General features: G+C 52.6%; 9 protein-coding genes across 9 annotated transcripts; 4 read left to right on the forward strand and 5 right to left on the reverse strand.

Moving 5' to 3' along the window:
• Window positions 1–166: 166 nt before the first annotated feature.
• Window positions 167–1441, reverse strand: N7532_011311 (uncharacterized protein; the record flags this gene model as incomplete). Its single annotated transcript, XM_056623802.1, has 4 exons — window positions 167–548; window positions 611–728; window positions 789–1164; window positions 1277–1441. Coding segments are annotated over 4 exons (1041 nt in total), but the record flags the coding sequence as incomplete, so codon positions are not given.
• Window positions 1442–3789: 2348 nt separating this feature from the next.
• N7532_011312 (uncharacterized protein) lies at window positions 3790–4296 on the forward strand (the record flags this gene model as incomplete). The annotated part of the gene is made up of 1 exon (XM_056623803.1): window positions 3790–4296. One exon carries the CDS (start codon window positions 3790–3792, stop codon window positions 4294–4296), a length of 507 nt encoding a protein of 168 aa, XP_056468791.1.
• Window positions 4297–4794: 498 nt separating this feature from the next.
• On the forward strand, window positions 4795–5048 carry N7532_011313 (uncharacterized protein; the record flags this gene model as incomplete). Its single annotated transcript, XM_056623804.1, has 2 exons — window positions 4795–4900; window positions 4939–5048. 2 exons carry the CDS (start codon window positions 4795–4797, stop codon window positions 5046–5048), a joined length of 216 nt encoding a protein of 71 aa, XP_056468792.1.
• A 238-nt stretch (window positions 5049–5286) lies between these two features.
• On the forward strand, window positions 5287–6345 carry N7532_011314 (uncharacterized protein; the record flags this gene model as incomplete). Its single annotated transcript, XM_056623805.1, has 2 exons — window positions 5287–5532; window positions 5791–6345. The coding sequence occupies 2 exons, from the start codon at window positions 5287–5289 to the stop codon at window positions 6343–6345; spliced, it is 801 nt and encodes a 266-aa protein (XP_056468793.1).
• Window positions 6346–6502: 157 nt separating this feature from the next.
• On the reverse strand, window positions 6503–14492 carry N7532_011315 (type I polyketide synthase; the record flags this gene model as incomplete). Its single annotated transcript, XM_056623806.1, has 6 exons — window positions 6503–7402; window positions 7456–7776; window positions 7828–12482; window positions 12547–13066; window positions 13136–13661; window positions 13750–14492. 6 exons carry the CDS (start codon window positions 14490–14492, stop codon window positions 6503–6505), a joined length of 7665 nt encoding a protein of 2554 aa, XP_056468794.1.
• Window positions 14493–15315: 823 nt separating this feature from the next.
• Window positions 15316–16226, forward strand: N7532_011316 (uncharacterized protein; the record flags this gene model as incomplete). Its single annotated transcript, XM_056623807.1, has 3 exons — window positions 15316–15357; window positions 15450–15468; window positions 15541–16226. The coding sequence occupies 3 exons, from the start codon at window positions 15316–15318 to the stop codon at window positions 16224–16226; spliced, it is 747 nt and encodes a 248-aa protein (XP_056468795.1).
• A 172-nt stretch (window positions 16227–16398) lies between these two features.
• On the reverse strand, window positions 16399–17362 carry N7532_011317 (uncharacterized protein; the record flags this gene model as incomplete). Its single annotated transcript, XM_056623808.1, has 2 exons — window positions 16399–16836; window positions 17174–17362. 2 exons carry the CDS (start codon window positions 17360–17362, stop codon window positions 16399–16401), a joined length of 627 nt encoding a protein of 208 aa, XP_056468796.1.
• Window positions 17363–18041: 679 nt separating this feature from the next.
• N7532_011318 (p24 family protein) lies at window positions 18042–18975 on the reverse strand (the record flags this gene model as incomplete). Its single annotated transcript, XM_056623809.1, has 4 exons — window positions 18042–18059; window positions 18140–18327; window positions 18396–18603; window positions 18778–18975. The coding sequence occupies 4 exons, from the start codon at window positions 18973–18975 to the stop codon at window positions 18042–18044; spliced, it is 612 nt and encodes a 203-aa protein (XP_056468797.1).
• A 1078-nt stretch (window positions 18976–20053) lies between these two features.
• N7532_011319 (putative myosin class II heavy chain (MHC)) lies at window positions 20054–26644 on the reverse strand (the record flags this gene model as incomplete). The annotated part of the gene is made up of 1 exon (XM_056623810.1): window positions 20054–26644. One exon carries the CDS (start codon window positions 26642–26644, stop codon window positions 20054–20056), a length of 6591 nt encoding a protein of 2196 aa, XP_056468798.1.
• Between the last annotated feature and the right edge of the window lie 1098 nt (window positions 26645–27742).

Consider the following 27742-nt stretch of genomic DNA (forward strand, 5'->3'; position numbering starts at 1 on the left):
CTTTTTCTATCACGGGGCGGATCGATGAGCGTGATCTGCCGCAGCCGATATCTGCCAGTACCTGCGCGGTTCTCATTTCTGATGCTATTGAATTGTATCAAAAGAAATGCAATTTTGTTTTATTAGATCATAAATGAAAGTGCGCAGAATATATTCACACGCACATAACCACCGACTCCCTTGACTGCCGGGACTCAGGAGCCTCATACTGACCATCTCCCCGCTCAATATTATCCTGAGTTACATTTCCCTCCGAAACGTTGATTATTCTCTTCCCATCGAGTGACGACTCACGCCTTCGCGCCCTGGCCTTATGTCCTGATCCGACCACATATCTAGAGCTAAGCTCATGCGTGTGTCCGCTGTTGAGTTTGCGACTCTTCATCGATCTTAGCAGAGACCGAATACAGGGGATAGACGCGGTGATTATGACGAGATAGGTTTCGATGTAGAGCCAGCAGTCGTAGTTGACAGTTGCGGTGGTCGGGTCGCTGGAGGTTCCGAGGACGTGGGTTTCGACGGTTTTGACGATTGCTGCGGCCATGGCACTGGGTTGAGGCTGGGTTAGCTTCGATTCCACTGTATCTAGGACAAGGGGAGAAAGGCATACAATATCCCCATCCCCAATAGTGTGACCAGTCCCAACTTCACTCGCAGTTTTAAGTTCAGGTTCCAGAAGATATAGGTCGAGAATACGGCAAGGTATAGGTCAGTGGCTGAGTTGAACGCTGTCGACCCACCGTTAGTGCATGACGATTTTAACAGCCCAAATAGAAACTCGAACACACCTCCCTGGAAATATCCATAATAGGTCTGCACTCGCAAATCCCAGCACTTGTTCTTCCCCGAGTTATCCCAAATCGCCGACGTGTGGCTAGGACACTGCGCAAAGATGATAATAACAAACACCGTGTTGACAATCACTTGCAAGAGAGCCAGTACCCACAGCGCAACCTTCTGCGACCATCTCTGGACAAGCAATCCCGCAATGAAGATGATGAACGACATTCGACCCAACGTCCCACCCGCAAGACCGAATGTCTGCGCTAGGTAATCATACATGATGATCTCCGGCACCTTGGGCCTATTGATATCCACCACTCGCCGACCGAATCCATTCTTGATGGCGATCGTGAGCAAGGTCGATCCGACTAAAGCCGAGAACTGAGTGAAAATCACGAGTTAGGTCCGGGCAGCAACAAACAATGAATGGAACAAGTCAATGCCGCACCATCTCATCTCATGTAATGACGTAGGAAAAAGGAAAGGAGCTGACCAGTGCAAAAGTCATAAGCAGATCATCCACCGCAAATTTCCCGATTCTCAATTTCGCAATGATCCTCAATATCAAAATCACGCTCGCCACGGCCGTCAGCGCCCAGATATCCCTGAGCAGCCGGGGGCCGGCGTCGGCCTCCGAATTTCGTGGTGACAGAGTCATCGTGTGCTTGTTCCCAAAATTTTCACATCTTTCGAGATCGAACCGTTGAACAACCCGTCAATTTGTTGTTGTTGTTGTTGTTGTTGTTGTTGTTGTTGTTATATGCCAACTCCCATATCAGCGTTATCGAGAAGGAATGAGAGCAGAATCTAAGATCGGAGATCTCCATGTCTCCCCTTATATGGATATACTGGCGGTGGTTATGCTTTGGAGGCTGAATAGGGTTTGTCGGAGGTCTCCGCGTTTTTGCCGCTTCCGCTGAGTCCACGCGATAAGCCTCCGCATGCGGACAGCCTTTAGAGACGTGGTGTCACGGGCGGTTCGTGAAAGCTTGTTCGCTGGTCAGGGGCTGTGATAATGGTTGCTGTCCTGATTGGTCACTGCGCGATCTTCGGTGTGAATTGCTTGTCAGGGTCTGTATCGCTGCGGCTGAGGCGGACGCCAGATCTATCTGCTCCACGAGGCGTAAGAGATATCAAATTATAGAAGAACGTAAAATTGTCTAGCATTGGCTACAATGGAGTATTGAATCCCTATCTACCATCTCTCAGTAATGGTGTCTGAATATTGACAGTCTTGGCAAGGAACGATCTTCAGCAAGACTTAACTTGTCCCCTTTGCCAGTCTGCGCTGCTAGTTAAACATGCTTCAAGCTATTCTCACCAAAATTCCTTTTGGAATAATGAGCTACATTCGCTTATATACTTTACCAAAATCACAGACTTCGACCCCCTGCAACAATGGTGGCAAGGCTCGGTTGCATAGTAAAATGTGGGGGCCACGCCAAACGGGAAGTTGGGACCGAACAGACCCAGAGGTAGAACCGTAGTTAGTCCCATCGGAACCATAAAGACGGCCGTCGGCCCACGAGGACAGAAAGCATTTATCTCTTGGGTTACCCCCGGCATTTGAAGCTAGTCACGGACCCAGATTATTAGCTTGTCAAGTAGATCTGTGGATGGAAGAGCGGGAGAGCTAGACCTGAGGTGCCAGACTGTAAATCTTGGCTTCGGTAGCCATTGGGTTTTTGCTGCCCACAACGGCTGACACTATTAGATCATACCAGCCCTTCCATTATATGGGTATTTCCTCCTGTCATACCAACTCTTGCGATGTGTATCCATGCAAGGCAAGGAGCGACGTTTGGATATGTCAGTATGCATGCGATGGACAGTCATGTCCGTTTCAGGCATGTTTTCGATCTTTTGGTTTCATTGAGGGGGTTCTCCCGGCCATATACCCCGGTCGGGCCAACTGGGATAATTTTAGCATTTCTTGGTCTTTTAGACCCTTTTCAACAAGAGTGGAGGTCCAAGAGCATACTCGGAAATGACCTCAAGAAGCAGAAGTAACGGATCTCTCCCATATTTAACGGTTCAATATCTGGCTAGATTGTGACTCTTTCACCACAGGTTTCGAGATGGGGGTGAACAACTGGGATCACACAGAGCCGTGGGTATCGGTGTCGTTTCACCTTCTGTCCGTTTCGCTTCGCGGTTAGCCTTGCGTCGTCAATGGCCATCGCAGATCTGGGCGACTTTGTTGAAGGCTTCCTCGGCTGTCTTGGTGTCCTTAAGGAGATCTAGAGGGAGTTTTATCTCGTCGGGTATTTGTGACCAGGAATATTTGAGGATGAAGAGGTGATGGCATGCATCAAGAACCTGCGTGCTTGAATAGCTGGTGAAGGAAAGAGATAGAATTAAGGAGTGAGAACTGCAGAAGATGAAGGTCAGTCCACTCCAACCACTGCAAACATCACAAACAAACTTTAACATGTTTGGTCTTCAGTCATGAGGCAGTTTCGTGTAAGGAAAGTGAAGCGACGATTAATCACATACGGGAATGGACGGTTGGTCAATTAGAGAGTCGAGTAGCTGACCGGACGTAAGAGTCAGGTAGAGACCATGGAGTGAACAAAATGGTGAGAGCATGCTTTTGGTAGAGTCAAATGTCGTATCTGGCACCAAATACGACCTTGACTCTAGCCAAGCATCGGAGAGATGCCGCGGTGGTGAAATCTGGGGAATCGCGGAGAAAAACAAAGCAAGTCCATGCGTGGAGAACCGAGCCTCCCGCCATCCCGTTCGGGGCAGCTCGCGGGCGATCACGGGCGGGCGTCTCCACGCGGCCGCATCTGGCGAGCATAACCGCGCCTGCGCCCTCCACTTGCAGCTCTTACATCATCGTGAATGCCTCTCGCCCACCACCATTGGACAATGCTATACTCTCGAAAAATAAAGTGGAAGGGGGCTGGAAGGATTCAATAACTTATAAAGCCGTTAAAGATCCCCGGATACTGATTTCCCCTGCATGCATCGTGAACAGCCACACTCCTCCAATCCCCCAAAATGAAGTCGACTTTCTTTTCCCCGCGTGGCATGCTCCTCGGAGCACTGGGCCTCCTCGCCGTGGCCACTGAGTGTTCCGCCATGGGCACAGCGAATAGCTTATTGTTGACCCAGGTCGCCAAAACGGTCCAGCTACCCACGTTCACCTGGTCGGCCAACGGCACGCACACGGCCAGAGGATACACCACCAAGCAGGCCAACGTGACAAGCGTGCAGGGGATGCACGAGGACTGCGAGAACATCAACTTGAACAAGAAGCTCTCGACCGACTTCCGCAGCGATGTATTTGGTAATGGCGTCATTGGTTTCTTCTACAAGTGCGAGCGGATCAGCCATGATACCAACCTTTACTGGTTCACCATCAGCTCTGGGAATCAGTCTCAGATCGACAGACTCTGCAGCCAAAAGTCGAGTTATCCGATTGTCTACGATTCACAACACGGCACCTGGTTCATTGATGAACCGTTTGACTGCACTCAACGGACTGCCCCGTCGAACGTTTTCTAGTTGGCGCAATATACCATTTGAGTGGGGATGAGGATTGAATGATAATGAGACGACAATAGCACAGCCGACTTTCTCTTATGGGCATGTTCGGGGTTTAATTCTTCGAGATCGGTTTTATTTTCCTGGTCAGTGGGCCAGCGACAGAAGCCGCATATAAGTGTCTGGTGGAGTTTTTGTCAGCCCTGGGAGACAATTGTGTTGTCCTGTACATATCCAATATCTATCTCACCTTCAAAAACCCGCGTTCTGCATAATGATGAAAATCGAGCTGTCAAAGGTACCCTGCATGTACATGTCGCCAACTATTATCTGCTCTGGGCTTGGAGCCCCTGTTCGACCGTGCGGCTGAGACCGTCAGCATCTCAGCCTAACCCCACTTCTCTCTTCGCATCTCGAAGACTTTGCTTTTACTTTTCTGACATGAGATGCGATGTTGTCGCATACCACACTGCACGCGCCAATCTTCTCTCTACTCCTGGTTCTGGGTTGCGCACAGCGATGGGTCGGCCAATCAAACTACACGGTGTAGAAGGCTGGCAGCTCGATGACAATAATCGCTCAAGCTGGGACATTCTCTGGGCATGTCTTTCGACAATCCTCGCCAGTAACTGGACATGACTGCACTGCATCGTTCGGCTCCAGACCGAGATGAGAGTAAAGGCATGTGGCTCTTCTACAAATTGCTTGGCTGGATACTTGCAATTCTGGCCCCGGAGATAATGAGAGCAAAGGCGATTGAGGATCTTTTTTAGCGCGAATTCCGTGGCAAATAGATGCAATGCTGCTTTTGATGCTCTTGGTGAACGGTGCGATGAGTCTCGTCGTTCTAGCAAAGCAAGTAGAATTGGTAATGCTGACCCATACGCGAACACCGAGCTGGATGGAAATCAGTCCAAAGAACGGATCGAACCTCAAACAGAGCCCGTTCAGGAGCCTGATCAGGGAACCGGTCAGGGTTCTGAGTCAGATTCCGTGTCACAGTTATCGCAAATGAAGCGCTGGAGGACTATGTACGGATTCTGTCTATGCATGAATGGCGTTCTATTGCAAACCAAAGACGACTGGACATACCCTGTCCATCCTGGGAATGTGGTTCCTCTCATCGAAACAGGCATTGTCAAACGCTCCCATCTGAGAATACGCGAGATAAGGGATCGAGCGAAAGTAGATTCCTTAGCCAAGGCATTTACCCTCCTTCAGAACCTGTGGATGACATGCAACATCATTGCGCGGAGAGTATGACCTACCCATTTCCCCGTTAGAGATCTCGACAGTTACATATATCGCCTCAGCCGTAATCACTTATGCGCTGTGGTGGCATAAACCGAAAGACATGGCAACGCCAATCACGACGAAGAGTCTCCTGTCTGGGCTGCCCTGAAATTCTTTTTTTTCTTCCTGGTGGAGATCGTGACACCCATTGGACTCAAGGCTGGTCGGGATAAGATGCAGGAATATCAGAATAACCAGACTAGATTGCTACATTTGCCTCAGGCTGCATTACAGAGAACTGGAGGTGAAGAACAACCTGATGAAGAAAAAGCCAGTGAACAGCCTGGCTCGCATCCCCTTGATAAAGAGCCACCACAGCCGCCCAACAGAGATCTGAACGATGATTTTTTACGAGGTTCAATTGAGCAAATTTTCACATACACCACTTTTGAGTCGCTGCGTAAGCCTCCAACTACCGAAATTCCACTGATGAGAATAACAACTAATTTGCCTAGTTGGAACTCGGATTTCCCCACCAAAGCCGAACAAGTGGTCTGGCGGGTGTTTTCTTTGGTGGCATTTGTCTCGCCCGTACTCATCTATCTCGTTGTGGTCTTGGTACTATACGAACTTCTACGTGCATCCGACGGTAAGAAAAAGGCCGATCTTTCAATTTCCCTCATCACCGTTCCTCAAACGATTGTCTTCACAATCCTGTGCTTCATATACTCTATAGCTCGATGGGGTAATCTCGTGCTCATGTTTACATCGTTGAGAGCCCTACCTGCTGAGTCTTACACAACGATCGACTGGTCATCGACTATACCTCACATCTAGAGCTGCCAACAGGATCTACTATTCTACAACAGGGTCTTGGTGTCCCAACTCGCAGCTAGATTTTAGACAAATAGAAGAAATTCAAGAGACCGAAAATTCAAATTTGTGCGATGCAAATCAAATACAGAAAATTCCAAAATACAGTACACAAAAAAAACTACTCCATCCCATTCCGCACCTCAGCCACATCCAAACCCCACTCCGACTTCAACTCGGGTGTCAAAATGCCCGACTTTCTCAAAATATGCTCAGCAAGCGCAGGCAACGAATCACTCGTGAGAATTTCTAGAATCTGCATATTAGCCTCTAACTCCCTGGTAATCCAGTTCCGAATCTCAATAGCCACGAGGGAATCCAATCCGTAAACCGAAATAGGCGCTGAAGGATCCATATCTTCCAGCGGACGCATCAGAATATTAGAAATCTTATGCGTCAATGCAGTCACCGTCACAGCCTGGGCACTCTCAAATTCGCGAGATTGTTTGATTGCGGAGGCGGGTGAGATCTCCTTGTTTGTTTGGACGGCATCGGCCTCGCCTGCGCCCGCGAGGGTGGATACGCGGAGAAGATGCGAGAGCTTGGTGTCGTTTACCCAGAATGGTTGTTCGCTGGCGGGGTATTTCTTCACGCCGTCGAAGCCGACAACGCAGTGGCCGGCGCAGGTGTCAAGCATTTCTTTGCGGATGGCTGCTGCGACAAGGCCGCGGATTTCGGTTGCGCAGACGGACTCAGTGCCGAGTTGGGAGGAGATTTGTTCGCGTTTTTGGTCGTCAGAGAGGTAGCCGATGCCTCGGACGACGGGGAGGTCGATGGTTGTGCAAGGAATGTTAGAGGATTCGGAATACTGGGCCAATGCCGCCATGAAGGTTCCGCTGGCTGCATATGCTGCTTGGCCCATGTTGCCGACGAAACTGGCTGCGGAAGATAATGTGACGAAGAAGTCGAGACTATCTTTGCTAAGGCTTTGCAGGGTGTTTTGCAGGTTCCAGATTCCGTGTACTCGGGGCTTCATGACAAATTCGTAGTCATCGAAGCTCTGCTTTTCGAAAAGCATGTCCTATTCCCATTGTTAGTGAGGTTCCATAATTATCAGGCGGACAAGGTACTGACGCGAAGGACCATGGCACCATATACCACACCCTTAACAGGGGGTAGTCGGGTAAGAGGAGGAGCCAGATTCTGCTCCACACTCTCCTTGCTGGAAACATCACAGCGGCAAACCTCGACAGTGACTCCATCCTGGATGAGGTCATGGATCGTTTTCTGGGCAAGCTCAGTTGAAGCACCACTCCGAGAGACGAGCACTATATGACGAGCTCCCTTCTGTGGCATCCAGCTGGCAATGTCAAGACCAATACCGCTAGTACCACCAACCACAACATAAGTCGCGTCAGGACTGAGCAGCTTCTCTTCCTTGCGAGCGGGATGAACCTTTACACGTGTCAGCGATGTCTCATATTCAAGTTCTTTTGTTGAGCATACCTTGACCTTGGAATCATCCGTGATAGAGACCACCATCTTGCCAATGACCTGTCCACCCTGCAAAGCACGGAACCCAGCTTCGACATCCGAAATCGGAAGGGTAGTTACAGGCCAGCGCAAGTGCGCCCGCGAGTCAACGAAGATGTTGAAAGCGTTACGGAGTAGTCGCTTGCACAGTTTGGGGCGTTTCTCTCGCACAATTCCCAGATCGACCGAAGAGAACGAAACGTTCTGGTTGAAGTGGGACATTTCCAAACGAGAGTTTGTCGTAATGTCTCGCTTTCCGAGCTCGATGAATCGACCAAAAGGCGCGATGCACTCGAATGTAGCCTGCAAAGCGTCACCGCTGAGCGAGTTGAGGGCAACATCCACGCCATCTCCGCCTGTCGCACGACGAATACCCTCCGCGAAAGAGGTATCACGGCTGAAGAAGATCTGTTCGTCTTTGAGGTGATATGTTTCCATCAAGAACTTCTTCTTCTCGAGACTACCGACTGTCGCGAAGATCCTGGCGCCGATATTCTGGGCTATGATTATAGCGGCTTGACCGACACCACCAGCTGCCGCGTGAATGAGAACACTCTCGTCCTGTTCCAAATGCCCCAGGTCGATGAGAGAGTAGTAAGCTGTACAGAAAACGGCGGGGATGGAAGCTGCAGTCTCGAACGACATATCATCCGGGATGACCCATGCGCAGGATGCCGGGCAACGAGTGTACGATGCCAGCGAGCCAGGGGACATCGCGCAGACTCGGTCGCCAGTAGCAAAGTTGGTAACAGCCGAGCCAACCTTGGAAACAACACCACTGCACTCCTGTCCAAGCTTGTCACCACGAAGTTGCCCCATAGCCATAAGAACATCGCGGAAGTTCAGACCGGTGCAAGTAACTCGGATCTCAACATAGTCATCGGGCAGGGGATCATTGCGAGCCTCGTCGTCAGTGAAGTATATTTCGTCCAGAGTCCGGCTCTCGCCAGCTGTCAGTCTGAGCGGGCGATCCTTCTGTTTGAAAGGCTGCAGGGCTGGGGGTGCATCGGCTGTTTCTTGCTGGACGCTGATGTTGAGGGCGTGGTTGTCGACAAGACGAGGAACACAAACATGCCCGTCGCGAACAACAAATTCCATGTCGTTTTGCATCAGCTGCGACTTTTGGCAGAAGACACTCTTGAATACCTTCAGCATATGATCGACAGCTTGGGCATCGGACATGCTCCCCTTCTCACCAAGATCGAGGGTTGCGAAGGGCACGCCGCTTTCTGATCGAAGGGTGCGGGCGAGGCCGACCACCATGTTGGCACCAAGAGACTCAGGATTAGATTTGGTGTGACGGATAACCCAGAGAAGACCTCGTGCGCGGCTCATGAGACGCTGGAACTCTTCGAATTTCTTCGGAGTGAGATGGGAGAGTACCGACTGGTCCATGCCACCAAGGAAGATGCACCATTTCCCGGTAACATCCACGGAGCTGAGGTCTGATACGGCTGCTGGCTTCACTCCGGTGGCTTCAGTCAATCCGGCTTCGAGACTCAGCAGAGACAAGCTTCCAATAGTGTCTGGGCCAATGATGACCATGTCTCCAGAGTTGACAGGTCCAGATACAGGACCGTTGGCAGTCGACATCATCAAGCAGCCTGACTGGAAAGAAGCTCCAGGATACTCCTCAACGCAGAGGTCAACACCGGTGAAATCATTTGCCTTCATAACATCGTTCCAGCCATGGCGTGTCAGGAGAGGTCCATCCGGACGGACTTCATCGCTGGCAAGCCACCATCCTGGCAGCAGTGCGAAGGGGAAGTGCCTCGGCTTGGAAGCGGTCTCTTCAATCAACATAACTTTACCACCAGGCTTGAGCAGCGATCTAATGTTGGCCATCGTCTCATTGATCTGCGGGGTAGCGTGAAGAACATTGCAAGCAACCACCAAATCATAGGATCCAAGAGCGAAGCCTTGGCTGACCGGATCGAGAGAAACATCGAGGGTCTGGTAAGTCATCAAGTGACTCCAATCTTCAAATCGCGACTTCGCCTTCTCGAAGAACCCAGGCGAGATATCGGTGTAAGTATAGTGGCCGAAACGGGGAGTCGATCCAGGCTCATTGCCACCAAGGCTCTTCAAAATCGGCATTGTCGCACCTCCAGTTCCTGCACCAATCTCGAGAATGTTCATGTTGCAGTTCTGATGAGCAATCTTATCAATACAGACAGACGCGTTGGCATAAGCCTCCCGAAGACCGTCAAGATCCTGGTAATATTTGCTCAATAGATCCTCTTCGAGCATGATCGTCAAAGCATCAACTTCACCGCGAAGGATTTGGGGCAGCAACTCGCCAACCTTGCAGTTAAATTCACCAGCTCCGTTAACATTGCGCGTCTGATCAATGACCTCGGCAGAAAGATCTTCGGCCATTCCTGCGTCACGGCAGGTCTGTTGAGCCCAGCGGTAGAATCGCTGGTGGTGGCCTTCAAGAGAAGAAATCTGCTCTTCAGGGACAGCGCGCAGCATTCGACGCAGCCAATATTCTGCGACGCGATCAAGTTGGTGCATTCTCTCGCTACCCTTCCCATCATCACCAAGATTGGATCGTGAAAGTTGGCGGTAGGTGTCTTCTGACAGAAGTTCAAAGCAGGGCTCCCAGTGGAGCTTGTAGCAGATCTGGTTTGCCGTATTGTCCTTAGATCCTTTGATGTCGTTTGAGATAGGGACCAGGGTAATTCCATCAATCTCGACAGCGATCTTCGAAGGGTTCTCAGAGGTAGTAGCAAATATTCTGTTGTTGGATGTCTCGATTCCGGAATGAGAGCCATACAGCTGTAGAGTGGCACCGTGTCCGAGGTTTGAGTCCAGAGAAACAGAGACGTGCTTAACATGCGAAGGCACACAGGTGGTATGGGGTCCTGGCATGCCAAATCCGCCAAGCACCCACATGGCTTGAGAGCACAAGTCGAGCGTCACGGGGTGGATGATGCACTCGGTTTCATATTCATTCGGCATGCACTTTCGCGTGTCCGGGACCTCGATGGTAGCCATGGCCTGTTTCGTGTCATTGACCAAAATATTCGTCAGGCCTTGGAAGAGTGGACCGTAATGAATACCGCCGCTCGAGATATTTTCGTAAAGAGTCTTGGTGTTGATCGAGAGCTTGCAAGAAGCATCAAAGTCTACCACATTCTCTGCCAGCTGCTGCATAGTCTCCGTTTGCTCTCTTGACCCACTAACGGGGTTTGCGTCCTTGGATTCCTGTACCATCACAAAACCGCTGACATGCTGATCCCAGCCCCGTCCTTCGGCCCAGGAAAAGACCTTGAACTCGTGCCAGCCGAGCACAGCTCTTCCAGGAGCCTCGGGCCGAACAGGCCGCAGGCTGAGCATGGTTTCCACAGTTGTATTATCAGGGATTGCGAGGACACGGTTGATGAAGATATCGCGCAGCTCGATCTTGCCAGGAACCAGGTGGTGGAGTTGCGCTTGTTGAGAGATAGCTTCCATAGCCATGGCAAGGAATCCAGTCATGGGATACACGTTACTTTCATGAACTCGATGCTGGCGGATCCATGGGTTATCATCTGCCCGAATCAAATTCCTCCATCGAGGCTCAAAGTCCACGTTCTCGATTGTAAGCTTGCCGAGGATGTCACTTCGTGGAAACTTGGCGTGGTAGATGTTATCGCTCATGCGTGGGTTGATCCAGTATCTTTCTGTGTGGTTCCAGGGGTACTTGGGAAGGTTGGTGATGAGAGCAGGTTTCCTTGGGCTCCGGTCGAGGTTCGGGAAATTTATCTCCTGGAAGTCCAGGGTCATCATGCCGTGAGTGAAGAGAGACATGGCAAGTTGCTGAACCGCTCCGATAGCGTCCATCTTGCGCTTGAGAGTATGTTCAAATTGCATGGTGCGGTTGGGAGCATAGTTGCTAACGATGTCCTTGGTAGGTGTTTGGAGCGCAGGATGAGGACCGATTTCGACCAGAGTATCAATCTGTCCTGTTGGCTGTTCAGTATCAAGCAAGCTTCGCACTCCCTTAACAAATTCAACGCGTGAGACCAGATTCTGAACCCAATATGATGTATCCAAAGTGCTACCCGGGACAAGCTTGCCATGGACAGTGGAGTGGAAAGGAACGCGAGAGGGGCGAGGTGCAATCTTGCCCAGTAGAGAGCTGTACTGTTGAGAGACCCGCTGCATGTGATGGGAGTGATATGCGACATCGACGTGCAGCATACGGGTAAAGATCCCTTCCTTGTCCAAAGCCTCTTGCAAGCTGGAAATGACGTCCTTGTCTCCAGAAAGAGTAACGCTGGTATCGCTGTTTTCGCAGGCAATGACAGCTCGCTTGCCTCGCATGGCATCTAGGATCTGCTGGATATCGCCGGCATGGGCACCAACAGCCAACATGGCGCCGTGGACAGATTCATCATTGGCCACGATGTTTGCTGCAACACCTCGACAGTACGCCACACGAACACACTCGTCCAATGTCAGGATGCCTGCTGCGTATGCGGCGGCAATCTCTCCACTGGAGTGACCCACGACTGCCTTGGGTCGAACACCCCATGAGGACAGGAGATCCACCAGAGCCAGTTGGACTGCTGTACAAGCCGGCTGGCTCATATATGCGGCGGAAATTTTGCTTGCAGCCGGGTCTTCGAGGAGAAGCTCATCTATATCGAGTTCGTTAGAAAAGAGGATTTCATAAACATGGACTGGAGTTCGGATGGAGCATACCAATAATCGAGAAAGTCCCACCAAGTGTTTTTAAACTAGCATCCACAGCTTTCATGGTCTTCTCAAAGACGGGATATGTATGCAACAATTCCTTGCCCATTCCATGCCATTGCGCGCCCTGTCCGGTAAACACAAAACCAATGCTGGGCTCCTTAGAAGACCGAACAGGCTCCGGGATTTTCGCCCAGGAGGCGCTCAAGTCTGCGTTATGCGAGGCTGCTACAGCCACACGCCATGGGTGGAAGCTTCGCCGTTGACCCAGTGTGTAGGCCATATTGTCCATGAGGCTGTCGTTGAAGATGAATGGGTTCAGATCCATGTAAGTCGCCAATCGATGAATACAATCCAGGGCAGCTTTCTTGTCGTGGCCAGACGCAATAAAGACCTTGCGCTTGAGTGGATCTGTATTCTGGATGCCTTCACCTGTATGTCGGGGTGCGCGCTCCAAGACAACGTGTGCATTGGTCCCGCCAAAGCCAAAGTTGTTCACGCTAGCGTAGTTCTTCCCCCGAGGCCAGGGCTGCAATTTTTGGGAACCTTAGATGGTCTTAGCAGCGACTTCTATCAACGAGTTGGCATCATTTCTTACCTTCATATGCCATTTATCCATAGGAATCTCTTCATTAGACTTGTCGTAGTTGCAATTCGGCAAAACGAATCCGCGCTCCAGCATCAAAGCAGTTTTGATGACAGCGACTATACCACTGGAGCCTTCCAAATGGCCCAAGTTCGATTTAATGGAACCAATCAAAAGAGGCTGCTTGGCTGTGCGTCCCTTTCCAAACACAGCATTCAAAGCAGTAGCCTCAAGTGGATCTCCCACTTTCGTACCAGTGCCGTGGGCTTCAACGAATCCAGTCATCGCGGGGTCCACTTGCGCCTCCTTATAGACCTGCCTAATCAATGCTTCCTGGGCATCTCCGTTTGGCATCGCAATACCTCGTGTACGACCGTCTTGATTGATTCCAGTGTTCACGATCACTGACCGGATAGCATCTTGAGCAGCTTCTGCGTCTTCCAGACTCTTTAAAACGATGACGCCCGCACCTTCGCCACGGCCAAATCCACTCCCTCTCTGATCAAAGGCGTATGATTTTCCGGAGTCTGCAAGCAATCTATGTTTCTCTTGATGTTAGCATTTTGGACTCTCGTCATTGCGTGTCTCTATATAATCCGAGTCTCAGAAATCTCAGGCAATCTTACCTCGACCGGGTCATAGAAATAAACATTTCGGGAACAAGATTCAAATGACATCCTCCCACAATCGCCATCGAACATTCCCCATTCCGAATACTTTGCGCCGCCAGATGCAGAGCCGACAAACTCGAAGAGCACGCCGTATCAATCGTCATACTCGGGCCGTTAAGATTGAAGTAGTGAGAAATGCGGTTCGACTGCAACGCAACAGCCGTCCCAGTACAATCGTAAATAGGAATAGAGTCGGCATCCTTCGTGTTGTTCACTTCATAATCCGGAAACGAAGCCCCCGCAAAAACGCCCACCTTCTTTCCCGTAATCGAGTGGTTCGACACGCCTGCATTTTCCAGTGCTTCATACACACATTCCAACATAATGCGATGTTGCGGATCCATCGAGCGTGCCTCTTGGAGGGTTATATTGAAGAACGGCGCATCGAATAGCCCGACATCTTCGTGCAGAAAATGCGCTCCGGTGGGGTTGAAGGAGCCTGGTCGATCGGGGTTCGGATGGTAGAAGGAATCGGCGTTGAATCGGCTTTTTGGCACCGGCGACCAGGCGCTTCGGGCTCGCGAGCAGAGATCCCACAGTTCGTCTGGGGTCGTTACCTGTCCCGGAAGACGACAGGCCATGCCGATAATGGCCAACTTCTTTGGGGGGTCGCCTACGACTTCCTCCTCTGGTTGCGGGTGCGCGATGCCCTCGTTGAGCACTGGGCTTCCCGTGCCATTAGGCGGTTCCAAATGCATAATGGGCGAGGATGATAATCTTCTCTGGATATGCACAGATCAAACGTATGTACCCTCCACGACCGATATGTTGCGGCCGCTTGTTGACAAAAGAAACGAAAAAGGAGTGGCAAAGAGTGGGCGGAAAGATGAGTCGGAGGTTGTGTTGGAAACGAAAGATTGTATGCTCACAAGGAAGCCATGAGATTCTTTCACTGTATCCTATGTGGCGAGACACGACACAAAAGGCAGGCAGTGTAGGCAGGCCCTTCGGGGGCGGGATAGTTCCAGATAGGGCTTGTTATGGAGTAATGGGGGCGCCCTTGCATAACCATCAACTGCGTGACTGCCGATCGTTGGCCGGCGGATGCTGTTCAGCCGGGGGATTAATGAGACATTGTTCAATGATAGGTGGATCGGAGGGTCCATGCCTTCTTCCCTTGATGACGCGGTACAAATATAGTAGCTCGTCCCGCGCGGTTCAATCTGCAGAAGGGCATCGAATCCCTCGTTAGTTTCCCAGTATGTCTCGAGCACTGCAGATCTGGATCGTTAGGATCTGATCACATCACACCCCATTCTTGGGCAACGCTCCTCTCGCGCCTTGTTGTTGCTGTTGTGGGCCCTTGCTTCCGTGAGGGTGCATTCCAGGTCAAGGACAGAAGGAGGGCCCTCTGCCTGGTTCCTTGCAAGGGCCGCGGGCTGGACTGCATCCAACGACACTAAGCTTTTTTCGTGCATAATTGGTGATTGTATGATTGTACGCGGTTTTCTTTATTATTACATAGCTGACCTGCCTTGAATCACACATTTTGGAGCTTTGGACTCTTCGAAGGTCGCCGCGATGAAATTTCTGTGCTTGCCGGGGGCATACTGCAGTGCGAAGGTATGTTCTATGTTCCATTAGTTCTGTTCTCACACGTGAAGGTGTTAGTTTATTTCATACTAGCTCAGCGCTGACCACTCGTGCATCATAAGGGTTTTACAGCTCAGCTCGGTGAGTTGATAGACCACATCAGTCCCACGGTCTCGTCGATATACTAACGGGAGCATCCGCTGGTGGGTCCAGGGCCGTTTACCACTTCTCTTCTCGAAACTGGCGATGCCACATTCAAATTCGTCCAGGGCGAAATTCAGGTGCAACCGCCTGAAGAGCATGCTGCCTTCTTCGGGCCGCCGCCATATTTCGCCTTTTGCCAGGCCAGCAAAGGCGATTTGGGCAAATTCAACATGAGTGACTTCCCCAAGCGCGACTCGGCGGAAGAGTCCATGAGAGAGGCGATCAAGATGGCCAACAATCCCATCTGGAGCAATATTGAGCCCGTGCTGGAGCGCTTGATTGGAATCATTGACGAAGACCTCGAGATCGATGCCGTCATCGGCTATTCCGAGGGCGGCCAGATCGCCGCATCGCTTCTCATCGAGGAGGAACGGCGTCGCAAGTCGCAGGGCCGCATCCCTCGTCTCAAGTTCGCGCTCTTTTTCAGTGGGTGGCCGCCCCTGGAGCCGAACAAGGGCAACATCATGGTCGGCGAGGAGGATGCCGATCCCCTGATCAGTATCCCGACGTGCCATATCATCGGGGCGCAGGACCCGTTCCTAGATGGATCGATGGTGTTGTACAACATGTGCGAACCCGACACCGCTGAGCTGTACGATCACGGGGGTGGGCACATGATCCCCCGGGTGAAGAAGACGGTGGACGACTTGGCTAGATTTGTGCGCGAGCAGATGGACGCCGTCGAGGCGGCGTAACCTTGAATGTGCTCTTCTCTTCTCTGTTCATGTCATGTCAACATACACCATGTATCCGGAACCGATATCATTCCACTGCAGTTACACATCATATAAATGATATCTTGAACAGTGTCCAGCAAGTCTAAATACTTTTGATCATTATCATCACATCGTCACAGAAAAGCCCGTATCACATATCCTCTAGCAATGGCCTCGTCTCCCCATCATCCTGTGCTTCATCGGCCAGGGACTGTGTGGATGGCTGTCCCTGCTCCTGCTGGTCTTGGCCTTGGCCCAGGAACAACGTAGCCAGAGATCCGAGGGCGCCATACATGAGCAGTTCCTCCCACCAGGAGGGCTGTGCCTCGCTAAGCTGCTCATTATCGGCCTCCTTCCATCGTTGGCGCATTGCCCTGACCAACCAATAGACCGCGAATCCGATCCCAGCCAGGGCGACGGTCCCTACCACCGCCACCACCACCGACAAGAAAGTCATGGTACTGACATTACACCCAAACGGTAACGCCCGCAGCTCCCATCGCTCCTTCGAGCCCAGTGGGCAGATCTGCGTGGCATGAATCGGAGCTAGGATGGGCAGGTGTGCGGAATTAGGCACGCAGGCGGATGACTAAGCGCGGCATTAGCCCATGATTCATGAACAGTCTGCAATAATGGCAAACCCGTTAAAGAGCGTGACAGATCTGGTATGATCAGACGCGTCTTACCGGATGATGGAGAGGGGGGTTGGGAGGGGTCGATGGGGGCAAAGGCTTGAAACAGCGGAATGGGGCGTGGGAATGCAAGGGAGGGCGTGAAACGCAGTTCGAGGAGAATGTGCTTCGAAGGACCCTCAGGGAATAATGTAACGCGATCCGGGCCAGCACGAAAAGTAACAACAATCAAATCGATATCGAGGCGGAGGAGGCGGAGGAGGTGGAGGTGGTGGTGGTGGTGGTGGCACATACTGTCGCGCACCAGCTGCAGGCAACGTCGCCGGCCAGGCAGTACGAGCACGACTGTCGTCGCCAGCAAACGTGGAAGAGCGGGTCACTCGTTTCGATACCCAGGGGCTCCAGTTCATGGACACTGTGGTTTCGGGGCTGGTCCTGCCAGTGCTCCTCGAGCAGAGCCATGTCGATTCCCGATTCCGTCATGTAAGGCGCGCCTGTCTTCGATCGGGGATGTTCCAGGGAGGTTGGGTTCTTTCGAGGAGAGCATCAATATATAATGCTCCTTGCATGCAGAGACACATCGAGGAAAAAAAGCAATCAAGCAAAAGTACCAGTCAAGCACGACAAGTTGGCGTAGTCGTGGTCCGATGCGGGGCTGGCGCAGTGTAAGGTACCTTCGTTGGGGCACTGCCCCGTTGGGAGTGTACGCAGGAGTCAACCTTGGGAGGCGCCAGGGAAACCACTCATAGTGCTGCACTCTGCAATATGAGCCCTTTTTCGGGACAGAGACAGCCCAGTCGGACTTGGCCGTGACCTGTTGGGTCTAGTCTGGTGCTGTGATTCGTGCCTGGTATTTGTCGCGGAGCTGGCTACAGCCAGTGTTAGTGATGTATACATCTACGTCCCTCAAGGTCGCCCGGGCGTTGGTGGTACAGATTTATTAGGCTATCGGAAAATGTTTGCTTGCATAACACCATGGCGTCAAGAAAATGGTGAACATGAGAAAAAATGCCTATAATGGCCTGATCCATGTCGACCAAGACACTACATACGCGATCCCATTTCCGATATCCACACGGAGACCGGGATCATTCGCTCAGCAACGCGGTTCATATTTCTTTTCAAAAGGAGAAGGCGTGAAAACCCGAAAGAGTCGAGAGGTTTAGACGACACGCTTGACCTAGATGTCACATAGCAAGTTAGTTGATTGTCCAAGCAGCATTGAGGGAACGGGCCAGGGTAGCATCTTGTGCGACTCACCTCGAAAAAGCGCTTCAGCCACCACACCTGGAAAATCCCCTCGCCAATAACCACAGCCAGCTGGAAGATGCTCCACCACTTCACACGGCCGTTGGTGCTCTCGGCGGTATTCCGGTGGACACGTTCGCGAACCACAATGTACCCCTGCTCGTCGCGAACCTGTGCGAGATTGTCGGAAAGTTTGCGAACTATTCAATTGCAATATGATCAGCCTTGGCTCTTTGCAGTTATATCGCAGCTCCACTGGCAGTCTTACCTTCAGCCTCGAGCGGGTCTTGCGACATCTCCGACTCGGGCACATAGACGATTCCGTGGACGTTAAAAGAAACCTCCTTCGAGTTCGAGGTCCAGCCCTCATTACTGAAGCAGTAGTTGTACTTGCCGTCGGATTGCGCGGTGAAGGAGTAGTCCTCGTTGGAGATGGCTTGCTTGTAGTACTGGCGGTTGCGAAGGGGGTCCTCGACCTAGAGTAGAGCAAAGTCAGCACCGGATTTTCTCAGCAGAGAAGGCCTTGATCCAGCAATCGATCCATTCACAATGTGACCAGCTAGCAGTCCACATCCCAGTGTATCGATCCCTGAACCCAACCGCGAGTCCCGCCCCGAACACATCGAGAAACGGGGGAACCAAACACATACCCAGAAATCAATCTCCAGATTCCCACTACCTCCAAACTCCCGATCTCCCACTTGGAACGTCACGGTCATCAAATCATCCTTGTGCAGCGACTCGTGGAAGCATTCGCGCGAGTGAGCCTTGAGCTGGATGGTGTGTGCGGTCGCGGCGGAGAACCATCCCAGTGCTGAAACGAGGAGGGTGGCGGCGGAGAAGCGCATGTCGAAGGATGTCCCGGGTTCCGAAATCAGCGAGCAATAGATTCCGGGAGGTATCGATGGCTGGCGAAGGAGGGCGATTCAATTGTTGGGGGGAGTCTCGTCAGTCTCGCAACTTTGAGGGAGGCGCAAGGTGTCAAGTGGAGACGCTCGGACCACCCGCGTAAACAGCGTGTATACAGGCCGAGTACCCAGTGGCAGACCTTTAAGTATATCAGTGCAATGAAATTCGGGTTTGAACTTAGTTCTAACTTGATCTTGTCGCCGACTGTGATCAATTCCGGCTAATGGCGTCCCATATTCAGCATCACTTGACATTGGAATTGTGGCGTGATGCACTGGCTGTCGCAACGAAATATATCATCACCCTCATCCGGACAAATATCATGTGAACTCGGCTCTGTCGTATTCAGTACATTCAGTATGAGATTCGACGCGTAAATCTAGATATTCATAGTATTCACATATCGTAGAGTAGGGTAGATTTAGACTTCAGTATTTGTATTGCTGTGTAGGACATGGAACGAGACCTCATGGCACCGTGGACCGATCTATGGCCGTTCTAAGCCCTGGATCCACCATTTCAAGCGTGACATTATGAACACCGAGAACACCACCAAGCATACTCTGAAAAAAATTAAGCTCGGTTGACAGAAGCATTCAATCAATATCATAATTCTCAAAGGTGTAAAAGGTATAAAACCACAATAATATCACAAGAAAATAAAGAGCGTCAGCGTGTTGATTAATATGTAGGTAGAAAAACGATGAGACATGAAGAGGTAAGGTAGAGGATTCAAATGTACAGGGTGATGGATACAGGGGTAATATGCAAAAAATGAATGCCAGACAAAACTTCAAAACAGGGTGGTATCAAATCCGAAAGGACATCACAAATCACAGATCTGAGGAAAGAAATGTAGATAGGAGAGAAAGAGTGACGTGAAAGCAAATACACTGTCGAGTGTATCACCATTTTCGAGGGGGTAAACGCTTTGAAGACAACCATGGAAATCGCAGGACGAGATTGAAAGAGGGGAATGATATTCAGTCTAAGAAAGGGAAGTTTTTGGGATGTGGATTACTCCGAGACCTCGACGCCTGTTTCTGTCGCCGTATCGTCCGCCGCATCCTCTTCGGAAGCTGCTTCATGCTCGGCGTGAGAGATGTGCGGACCAAATGGTCCCTCGCTGACATCCTTTGGCGAAGCGGAGACCATGCCGTCGACGGTGCTCTCGATGTCATCCGCAAAGCTGGTCTCTTCGTAGTTACCGGGCTCGGCGTCGTGATCGTAGCTCGAGCGGCGCATGAGGGGAGGGGTCTTGGGTGGTTCAGTGATGGGGACTTCCTGACGGGTCGAGCCACGGCGAGGCGTTGAATTGATACCTCTCAGAGGCCGAGTCTCATAGGAAGTACGTCCGGGACCACTTGTGTGAGGCGCGTTCTGACGAACATGCGAGCTTGGTGGAGTCAGGAGTCCAGAGAGGAAAGTACCGGCATTGCTGGACTTGGACGGGGTCTGCTCAGAGCCATTGGCAGCCTCACGGCCCTTGCGCCAGTTGCCCCAAGCAGCGGCAGCGGCGAGGGGAAGTGCACGGGGAGACGCGGCGATATCAGAGATGGATGGGAGAGCCAGACTCTGACCGGACATGGCGCGCTCACGCTCCTGCTGCTGCATTTGGAGGTTGGCCTTCAAGCGAATAGCGGCATCGCGGACGGCGTGCTGGTTGAAGTTCGGCTGAGAGACGGTCTTGATGATATCCTGCAGATCGTCGATGCGAACGCCCAGAAGCTCGCGGAGCCAGTTAATCTCGGTATCCTTTTCCTTGATTTTGTTGGGGGCGTCTTTGTCCACTGAGGCTACTTCTTGCTCAAGCTCCTCGATGCGAGTCTCGCGTTGCTGGAGCTGATCCTGAAGGACGAAGATGGACTCGCGCAAGGCCTGCGGGGAGATCTTCTCGGGCTCGTTGGATCCCTTGTTGAAGGACATCGAAGGCGAGGAGACGTGTCTGGAGGCTGAGGGCGCGGGTGCAGAGAACGAAGCCGGTGCCTTGCCCTTGGCGGCTTCGGCGGCAGCACGGGCAGCAGATTGGGCGATCTCAAGCTTCTCCTCGAGGTGGTGGACACGGTCTTGCAAATGCTTGACCTTGTCGTCGGAGAGAGCAAGACGGTCCTGCATGTACGCTTCACTGCGGGTCTTATCTTCGGAAGAGTTGTGCAGGGCACGGCCGTGGCGTTCACGAAGATCATTGAGTACACGCTCGTGCGTCTTGCGCTGATCCTCAAGTGCAAGCTCGCGGGACTCCTTCGCAGCAGCCAGAGCGGCAGCCTTGGTCTCCTTGGCTTCCTCCAGGAGCATCTCGTAGCGCTCACGGGAAGTATCCGCATCCATACGAACACTCTCTAGCTGGCTCTGGTAACGGATAACTTGGGCCTCGAGCTCAGCACGAACAATGTTGACTTGGCTGTTAGAAGCTTCCAAATCGGCCTCCATCGAGGTGCGGGTCCGCTGGATCTCCATGCGGCTGCTCTCACGGGCCTCATTGAATTCACGCTCGAAGCGAGCAGCGGTCAGCTGCAAGTTATGGTTCTCGGCACGCAGGTTGGCAATAGTCTCCTCGAGCTTGAAGTTCTCCTGCTGCGACTGCTCATGGAGGAACTTGACCTTAGAGGTCTCTCGCTCCTGCTTAGCCAGCTCGGCAACTTCCTCCTCGAGCTGCTCACGCAGCTTGATCTCGCGAGCATTGGATGCACGAAGCTCGTTGTACTTGGAAGCTTGCTCCTCCTCCTTCCTCCGCCAGTTGGCCTGCTCAGTGGTGACCTCAGAAGTCAAAGTCACCATATCATTCTGAAGACGGTCGAACTTCTCAGTGAGGTTCTGGCGAGCGGCCATGCTATCCTCAATCCGAGTCCGCAGGTGATCAACAGTCTCATGAAGAGACCTGTTCTCATCCTTGGTGGTCTCCAACTGGCGACGGAAGTGGTCACTGGAAACGCGGTACTCGTCGAGAGTCCCCTCAAGGGCAATGTTCTTGGAGGAAAGCTCGGCAATAGTGACCTTGAGAGTCTCGCTCTCTTCACTGAGAGACTCAGTGCGGAACTGCATCTTCTCTAGGTGGGGAATCTTCTCTTCCTTGAACTGGAGGAAGCGAGCCTCAGCATCCTCAGCAGCTGCGCTGTGGCGAGCAGCATCCTCTTCAGCAATCTTGAGCAGACGCTGAAGCTCGATGACAGAGTCTGAGGCCTCACGGCGGGCCTTGTACTCAGACTCGGCACGCTCGTCGGCGACGCGGAGCATGCTCTTGAGACCATCGATTTGCATCATGAGACTGTCAGCACCGATCTCCTCGGCCTCAGACAGGCGAGGAGTTTGTTGGGCAAGGTGTTTTATGAGGTTCTCCTCAAGAATCTCACGCATGTCACCAACCGGGTCCTGAGCAAGCTTCTTGATAGTGAGGGCTTGCAATTCAGCGATGCTTTCCTTCAGCTGTGCCATCTCACTGTGGCTGGAGTGCTGCACATTACGCTGGGGCAGGTCGTGAGTAAGAAGAGCTTCCATGACAACACTCTTCAGCATCTCCAGCTTGCGATCCCGCATGTGGTGAGGCGAACGGGCCCGACCAGAACCCTCATGCTCTTCGCCATCATCTTCATCATCGGCATCACTGTCTTCAATATCACCAGAGGCACTGCGCAAAGCTCTTCTGCTAGCAGATCCCGAAGCGATGGTAGCCACAGATGTCTGAATAACAGCCAAAGCCCGCTCCATGGGGCCGAGACGATCGTCGATGGCAGAGCCAACCAGGTCGTTGATGCGGCGATCGAAGAAGCGGTTACGGTTGAAGAACTTCTCGTCCTCGCCAGAAGAGATCATGTCATCCCAGTCACTGACATGGTCATTCTCGGTAATAAGCTGGCGAACAGGCGACTGAAGACGGGAGACCATGCTTTTCTGAGGGGAGAAGGTGATATTGCTTTGGGCGTCGATATCAGAACCGGGGATGTCGAGCTTGTGAGTCTTCGGTCCACCTCCTGGGCTGGGACTGGGGGCTTCGCTGCGGCCCTCTGCAGGTCCAAATTGTCGCTCCTTGGTGGGACCTCCCACAGACTCCGAGATCTGCTGGCGTGGCAGAGGGGTGGTTTGGCGCATGACACCAACATCAGAGTCGTCATTGAGCTGGTCCATAATGGCGTTGAGCTCATCATCATCGGGAGACTCATCTGCAGACTCCAAGTTGAATCCCCTGTGTTGTTGACGCACAGGTGTCTTCTCCGGCTCAGGCACAGTCAGAGACTGGGGCTTCGGTGGGCTAGAAGTAGCAAAGCGAGAAGCAATGAGACCACCAGTGGGCTTCTTCTTCTCGACGGGTTTCGGCTCGACAGGCGCTTGCTCTGCAAAGCTTGATGGCGGCACAGAAGTAGGAGTGAAGCTAGGAACAGCAGGCTTGAACTCGAAAGGCTTGGCCGTTGCCGATAACATGCTGCTCTTCGCGGAGCCCTTCGAATCAGAAGGACCATGGCCGGAAGGCTTCGAGCCGGAATCCAGGAGATCATCCGCGGATCGCTTGCGCTCGGGCTGCTTGACATTTTCCTTGGCCTCCTCAGTAGATCCAGCCTGGACGGGAGACGCGGTGTGAGATCTGTTAGCACCACCTTCGGTTTTGTAATCGAATAGTGTCCAAGTCTCAGCTTCGCTGTGTTCAGCGGGCTTATCATCGGGGAAGGCATTCTCCTTGCCTTCAGCAACGGACTGGAGTGTGCTGGACGCCTGGGCATTACCGGCATCACCCAAGGGGTGAGTGGAGATGCTATAACGGGCCTCACCCTCAGCATGGCCAATGCCACGACGAGCACGCTTGTGACGATCAGTGGGAATTGGTCGACCACCATCAGCATCCATGGTCTCCACTTCCTCGTCTTCATTCTTCTCAGGCTCGGTCTCATCGGGTCGGACGATGGGGATCGCTTTCGACTGTTTGGGAGGCTTGGCGATTTCATTGAGGTCGATATCACCGAATATCTTCGTCCGTTGGGGAGCTGGTTGTTCGGAAGTAGTGGAGTTGATGCTACCGCCAGGGTTGAAGACGGGCGCGTCCACATTGAACGAGGCAGCGGAGAACTTAAATGAGCTGGGCTTTGGCTCAGGGTTGTGCTCCACATGTTGATTGATAGAACCGGAAGGAGCAAAAGGTGCAAGAGGGGGAGCAAATCCGAAGCCTTGGTTCATTCCACCGAACTGGAAGGCGTTGTTAACGAATGGTGCAGGCTGGGATCCGAACGAGGCAGTTGGGTCAAACTCCTTGGCTTCCACGTTCAAAGACGAGACCGAGAGTTTAGATTGATTGCCAAATGACTCGTGGCTAGGCTTCGAGTCATGCCAGGGGCGGTGATCCGGCAGAACACCACGAGTATGAGGCGTCCCGGCCAGGCTGGGGTTGGTGTCGATATCAGAGCCTTCGTGGTTGTCATCGTGGCCGAACTGATCGTGGTAGAACTGGTGAGGTTGCTGGGCGAAAGCATGTGAAGGATGGCGGGAGGTATCATGCATCTGATGTTGGTCATGCTCCGGCAAGCCCCAACGAGACGCTTTCAGTGAGTGGTGGGCCGCATCGCGGTCATCCTCCTCCAAATGGCGTTCAACCGATTGCTCCAGGTGGTAGTCGGAGTGGTTCATTTGCTCCAATCCTCTCTGGAGAGTCTCACTTAAGTTGTGGCCATGACCACGGGGTGTCGGGTGTGCAATCTCGACATTCGAAGTATGGAAGTGATCAGGAGCATTGACGGGAGTTTGAGGAGTCTGATAGGGAGGTTCTTCAGGACCCAGGTTGGCGAATCGCCCATCAAAGTCATCCTTGCCATCGAATGCACCTTGGAAGCCGCCTTGCTCATTGAACGGCGAGACTGGTGACATGATAGAGTTGAAGTTGTGCAGGGCTCCAGGACCACCAGTTCCGCTCGCTTGGCGGAGATTGATGAGACTCTGGGGGGTCATAGTACCCTGTGCTGGAGGCGTAGGCTGGAATTGGAAGGGATAGCCAGGTATCATATTCTGATCCATGCCCATGAACGGAGTCTGCACGCTAAACTGCGAAGCAGGCGATGCCAAAGATCCGATTCCGCCGCTTGTGGTTCCGGTGGACTGACCAAAGTGAGGTGAGAAAGGATGCATTGGAGCCATGGGATTGCTTCCAGCCGAGGTGGTAGGAATTGGCGGAGACCCAACCAAACCGGGGAAAGGTGTTTGAGATGGGTTCATAGACGTCGGCGCGGGTGAAAGGGAGGGTTGAGGCTCAGGGGGACCAAGGTCCACACCAAGAGCTCGGAGCTTCGCTTCTTGCAACTCGTTCACATAGTTATCCCACACGGCCTTGTCCGGGAACTGAACGTGCGCTCTGTGTCCCCTCGTCTCCTCCCACAATTCGGCCGGGTCGGGGTACAAGGCACGGCTCAAACCGCCCAGATCTGTTGGTCCAGATGGATCGTCGGAGTCGCCAATGGTGAATCCGCGGGTATCATACCCATCGTCATGCCATTTCTTAACGCGAGCCTCGACGTCGGCGCGGGTCAAAAGCTTGAATCCCGATGCTTCTGTACCACGCTTGTCATCTGCCGGGAACTCGATTATGCACGCTTTCCCGCGCCAATTGAGCTTCTTTCTCCGCCGGGGAGTCTGGGCGGCGGGCCTATTGATAGTATCAGGTTTCAACTCCTCTACAGGACCGGACTTCGCATTTTCGTCCACGGTGGTTGATGGGGGAGGAGGCAACGGCTTCTCGGCCGGTGAAGTCACCTCCGCAGGAAGCTGAGATTCTTTGGAATCCGACATGATGTGCTTTGACGTTTCTTTATCGTACGCGAAACCCCAAAAGTCCTCCTGGCGTAAAGTATCCGTGCGCTTATGTGAGTTCTTCTTTCCTTTCGCGCGAGCAGCAGCTCTTCGCCCCACAAAATCGGACAAGGTCGGTGTTTTCAGAAGATCGTTATCACGGATATCGTCCTCCAAGCCGAGCCAATCGTCCGATAGGTCGTCCGCAAGGTGATTGGGCGCTGTGAAAAACGATGGCGCCTCGCTTCCGGAGTCGTCGCTTAACCAGTTACTCCGCTCGGTTCTCGGTTGACCGGAGAGATATTGATTGATCCAGTCCTGGGTGAAGTCGCGAATGGACTTGCCACCTTCGTTTTGATCGTCAAAGTCCCCCGAATTATCTGCGACACTTGCTCGACGAAGCTCGGCGTTATTGGCGACCGACGAGGCGGGTGAAATGGCCCCGGATCCGGGATCGATGCCGGCGTATTGGCTTAAGGTCAAGGACAGTCGTCGGGTACTGGGTGCCGCATACGGAGACCCCCAGGCAGTGGTATAGTAGACACTGCTTTCCGCTCTCTGATTCTCGGGCGAGGCCGTCAGAGATTCCACTGTCCTCCGGTTATTGGTGGGAAAGAAAGGCAGTGGCGGCGGTTCGAGGGTGATGCTCCGTGGGGAATGTTTCTGGGACGGAGATCCAGCGCTCGAAGGGCTCGAGTCTCCAGAGGACGGAGAAGACAAAAGCAGCGACGGTGCCAGACGCGAATTGTCACGCCCGATGCGCGCGTCGTTGGGGTGGAACGGTGGAGAAGACGCCGAACTGGCGGAAGAGACGGAGTGATCTAGATCTAATCGTCCATCCAACATGGGACGATTAGCATACCGTAGGGCTAACCTTTTTTCTGGGGCGGAGGGGTTGCGAATGAATTGGGAGCACAGGGGAGTGAAATCGCGTGGCGGACGCGGATCAGGGAGACTCAATGCCACGCCGAAGAAAATACGACGCGAGACAACCCAGCACCTCGACTGATCCAAGACATCTCCAGCGAGATGGCGGGGGGAGACGAAGCAAGTATGTACTCACCTTCCGTGTCGACTCCTGCAGCAAGCACTTGCTTGCCGCTCCGCTTATCGTCCAGAATGTTGACGCATGGAATGGGAACCGAATACCACGCAAATTACCGAGTGATTGGCGGTGAGAGAGCGAATCGCACCGGACGAGAGTTGAGCAGAGAGATCACAGACTGGTCGCGGACACGCAAGGTGTGGAAAGGGGAGGAAAAAAGGTGTGGTTAGGTCACGTCACGGTTCGGGTTGGATCGTCGGGGGTGAGGTACCAGTACCGCCGAGCGCCCACAAATAGGGGGCGCTACCAGGTACCAGTACTCCCGGAGCCACTTAGCCCATTTTACTCATTTTACCCATTTGACTCCTTTTATGGCGGTGCCCACCCGCACATGTCTTCTACGGAACAGCTTGGACTGGGTCCCCTTGCCTGCGCAGGTACCCCGGCCCCCCGAACAGAGAAGGGATTCGCTTCGAGGCCGACTCGTCTCGGCTCCTCCACAGATCCACTCCCTTGCGCGGTGGCCGACATTCCTGATGTATGACCGACAGATGGTATACACCTGGTGCTGGTGGTTACGAGCAATTTCGCGTCGAGGCGCGAGTAAACAAAGAATCGCGGTTCGTGGAGAGACGCATTCAGGGGTAGACGTACCGTGGTTCTCCCACGCCTAAATGATGACATAATCCCCGCGACGTTACTTGGACGTGGGGATGCCCAACTCGGCCAGTCGGTATAAGTCACGTAGGTACATACATGCTAGTGCATTTCCTTAGGGTGATTAGGTACTAGGTACCATATACTAGACCTACATATGACACCCCAATGGTTGTTTGCTCTCTTGCTCAACCGGACACGTCAGGCCAAGTCTGCAGTCATCGTACAACCCTATGCCCAAG

Source organism: Penicillium argentinense, assembly GCF_028826775.1.
Source record: "Penicillium argentinense strain IBT 30761 chromosome Unknown utg000011l_segment0_segment0, whole genome shotgun sequence".
Taxonomy (NCBI): Eukaryota; Fungi; Ascomycota; class Eurotiomycetes; order Eurotiales; family Aspergillaceae; genus Penicillium; species Penicillium argentinense.